Source organism: Limulus polyphemus, unplaced genomic scaffold (genome assembly GCF_000517525.1).
Source record: "Limulus polyphemus unplaced genomic scaffold, Limulus_polyphemus-2.1.2 Scaffold3155, whole genome shotgun sequence".
Lineage (NCBI taxonomy): Eukaryota > Metazoa > Arthropoda > Merostomata > Xiphosura > Limulidae > Limulus > Limulus polyphemus.
This window is the reverse complement of record NW_013668765.1, coordinates 102,846-106,928: the sequence shown is the minus strand read 5'-3', so window position 1 is coordinate 106,928 and position 4,083 is coordinate 102,846. Positions and strand designations below refer to the sequence as shown.

General features: G+C 31.8%; 1 protein-coding gene across 1 annotated transcript in view; it reads left to right on the top strand.

Moving 5' to 3' along the window:
• The window catches only part of LOC106468766 (ATPase WRNIP1-like), a 37,011-nt gene that overhangs the window by 24,504 nt on the left and 8,424 nt on the right, over nt 1–4,083 (top strand). Inside the window, exon 6 of the mRNA XM_022397130.1 lies at nt 1,888–1,967. Coding sequence (XP_022252838.1) covers nt 1,888–1,967 — 80 coding nt within the window. The remainder of the gene's footprint in view (nt 1–1,887; nt 1,968–4,083) is intronic.

The following is a 4,083-nucleotide window of genomic DNA, read 5'->3' as shown; positions in this document are numbered from 1 at the left end:
AGTCTTGCATATCCAACAAGAATGCATGTAAGCTTTATCTGCATGTATCTGGACACCCTTGTTCCATCATAGGAATGAAAACATTTTCTTAATGTGTTTTGTGTGAAATTTTTATTTTCCAATATGGTACATTATCTCAGCTCAAGTAAATAGTTATTCTCTTTCAGTGCTGCCCTCTATAAGCAAAAAAAAATTAAATGCATGCCACCAGCCTTCCATCTCCCCTCCATTGGAATTGACTGATTCCAATTTGTCTCAAGCTAATCATTATGCATCAACCCTCCACCAATAGAAGTGCAACATACTCTAATGACGCATGTGACTCCCTCTATTCCATTGTACTGAACTATCACTTCTCATTTGGCAGTGCTTGTGTTCAGACGTTTTTTCTTTTGGTATTCTTCGTGTGAATCATGATTTTAATAGTTTAATTTATGAAGTTGGATTTCTTAATTATTACTTTTTTCTTTATATTGAAGAAATTTTTTAATTTCATTTAATTTCCCAGTATTTATAATTTCTCAAACTTGCATATTTTACATCAAACACTTTTGTTTGATTTAAGTATTTCTACAATGAATTCTGAGGTTCATGTTCCCACTTCAGGTGTTATACTTATAGCACTATTTTCACAGGCTGCAGTTGGGGGACACCCGTTGTTGGATTTCTCTGTTAATCACTAATCCTCCTAAACAAGCCAAACCTGTTCAGGCTGATGAAGATTTTATGACCTTTTTACACCACCGGATTTTGCCGTGTTTTCCCTACCCCTCCTGCAGAATTGGCTAGGCCTAATACAGCATTTTTCGAAATGTTTTCTCGGGTATGTTATATTTTATTCAATTCAATATTTTATATGATTTCTCATTACCTCCATGCTGTCTCATTTGTCATCTTCGACTTTCGCTTTACAATGTGGTTTCATTGTAGTTATCGGTTTTCTGGGTCGTAGTGCAACGTTGTCCCAGGTACGTTTGCTGCCTCCTCCTTTTCAGGATTTCTATATTTTTTTTTTCTTTGGTGATATGTTTTTGATCATGTATCTGTACCAGAAACTAACCATAGGGTTCCAGTCCAGTGGGAGTTTGACTGTATATATCGTTACCTTTTGGCGATCTTCCACTACAGCTCCATAGGTTTTTTCAGGTTTAACAGAGGGACTTGTCCTTTTATTTCTTTCCCCACCTCCTTTGTTCCTGATACCCTTTTCCTTTCACATGTCTTGGGATCCTGCCACCAGCCTGCATCTGTCATAGGAGGTACAATATTTTCTGTCTCAAGTGTTGATGTTCCTCTGGACACTCCACTGCATTTTTTCCTCCTTTTCTTTTAGTGGCGTTTGGGAGTCCTTCCCACTTTTTAGTTCCAATCCCCTGGGGTGGTGTACTATGGAGGCATCCTCCTGAATGTGTTATTGAAATACAAACGAAAGATAGAAATGATTATGAAGGCATTCAGTTGAGAGTAGGGTGATGGTGTTCTGCTGGAGTAGATGATGTGATATCCTCCAATATGAAACATAAACAAATGTGAGTGAGCCATCAAAATTGCAGTTCACCCCATTATTGGGATCCCTCATCCTACCCCACATGGAAGTTGGTGGAGGGTTGACACAAGATGATTTGCATGAGTGACACATTGGAATTAGTCAATTCCAATGGAGGGGAGATGGAAGGCTTGTGGCATGGGTAAAAACTTTTTTCATGTAGAGGGCAGCACTAAATGAGAATAGCTATTTACGTGAGAGGAGGTAAGTACCTATCAGAAATACATTTTCAGTGTAGGAAAGTAATAACTTTTGTCTAAATGAATATTTGTATTTTTTGCAGTTATTTTGCAATCTCACCAGGCTTTATACTTTTCATTTTCACTGTTTGATATCTTCAGGTATAGCTGATTCAAATGCTCTCAACTTAGCAGTTTCAATCTTTCATAGTTGTCAATTTGTTGGGATGCCTGAAAGTAGGGTAAGTTGGTTGTTTTTAACAACCTTTATTTTTTTTTAGATTTGATGAGATAGAAATTACTAGTTTTAGAGCTGGGTCATTAACTCAGTTAATCAAATTATGAATAAATATGTTAATATTAGCAAAATAATCAACTAATCAAAGTTAATGTTCCTTATTATTTTTATTCCAACTATCCAAGTAATCAAAATATTACCATTTGGATTTCTTATTATTATATTTGTCAGCTTAATCACATAGTGTCACAACACACAAAAGCAATCAATTAATCAAATTTAGAGTTTCCGGTTATTACTATTTTAGATTAATCCAACTATTTCAGTTGATTGCAGCTACTTAATGAATTTAACGATTAATTGATTATCAAATTCTACTAATTGCCCAGCTCTAGCTAGTGTTCAATTTCATTGTTTTGTGTGTTATTGGTAGCTTTTAAATATGTAAAGCTTTTTACTTGTTTCCTAAAATATTTTAATGATATCAAACTAACAAGACTTAAAAAAAAATATTTTTTAATGTTTAAGGTTTTAAACACACTGTCATCTTTATGGCAATCATAATTTGTACTGACTGTCATAGAGACAAAATATATGAATGAGAAACCTTAAGAAGACGATAGAAAATTTTAAGAATATGCCAAATGTGAAAGTTAATAATAGTTAAAAGATGGCATTTATTTATTTTCCAACACTGAAGTGACACTATGTTTAGCTAGTAGGTTTTTTTTTTATAAGTACTTTAGGGACTTTCTGCAATCATTTCATATTTCTAATTTATTTTTATTGAAGTAATTGTTTATATCCTGTATAGATAGATTTAAATCCCAACAAAAAACAGTAACACAATTTACTTCACTATTTCTGTTTCAATTTCAATAGATAATACAGGGAAATCATATTATTTAGTAATTTTTCAGTGAGGGGGATACAAGGATATACACAAACAAATGGCCAAATAAGGGAAAGATGTAACAACCTTAAACAAAGTATTTGTTAAATTTTCTCATAAACAGTTTTTGGTCAATTTTGAAATCAATTTGTGTAAAAAAGTATGTTTAAAATGTATGTTTTGTGAAACTTGTAACTGCCACTCAATAAATCAAGTTTGTTTGTTTTTCTTCCCATGTGGATGTTATGAAGTTTTACATCATTATACTTCTTTTATAGATAATAATTGTCAAGTTATATAATATTTTAAATCAGAAAATGTTTTTAAAGTGTTGATGATATAGTAATTTCATTGGTAAATACTTGCAAACAATCAGTAATTTTGGGCTTATTATCATATTCTCTTACTATGTTTGCTAGGTGAATTACAGCTCAAGGTGTATGTGTAATAGATCAATACTTTCAATCTTAATTTTGTATATTATTAATTGCATTGGGCATATACCATAGGAATACAGTTTTTGATTTTATTTTCTTATTATTATACATTTTCTACTTCTGTAAAGGCTTTCACCTTTTTTTTATCTTGCACTAAACCACATTAACAGTGAAGATAATATAGGTTATTAGAAAACAGATTTGTATAAAATACTTATAACTGTATCTGTATCTATAAAAAAGTATTTGTACTTAAGACATCTGTCAAGAAAGGATTTATTTTTGTTTTAAAGAATCTGTTAGCACTAAAAAATAATTGTCTGTGAGACAATTATAGCTTACATACTTCATCTACATCTATGGCCATTATAAAAATTTCTCAGAAACATTTAACATTTTACCTGGTAATGGAATATTAATTATATTTGGTATTTCTGCAGTTGCATGTGAGTTGAATCCTTCACTTAAATCCATTACTTGTATTTGGACAAATTTGAGAGCAAACTTGTGAGAATACACACCCTAATTTGTAACTTTGGAAACTACAGTTTATTTTAATTGAAAGTATGACTCATTTTGATGCTTTCTCATAATAAGTAAAATATCTTGTTTACCCATACGGCTGGAGAAGCAGTTCTTTTTATGAATATGTGTGTGTGTCTATATATATATTAGGTCGTCAAGAGATTAATGTCACATTTTCTTAGATGAAAAAACCCGAACAACTCGTGTATCAAAACAAAACATTTGTTAAATGAAATAGTCTCCATTCTTATTGATGATGCTTTTCC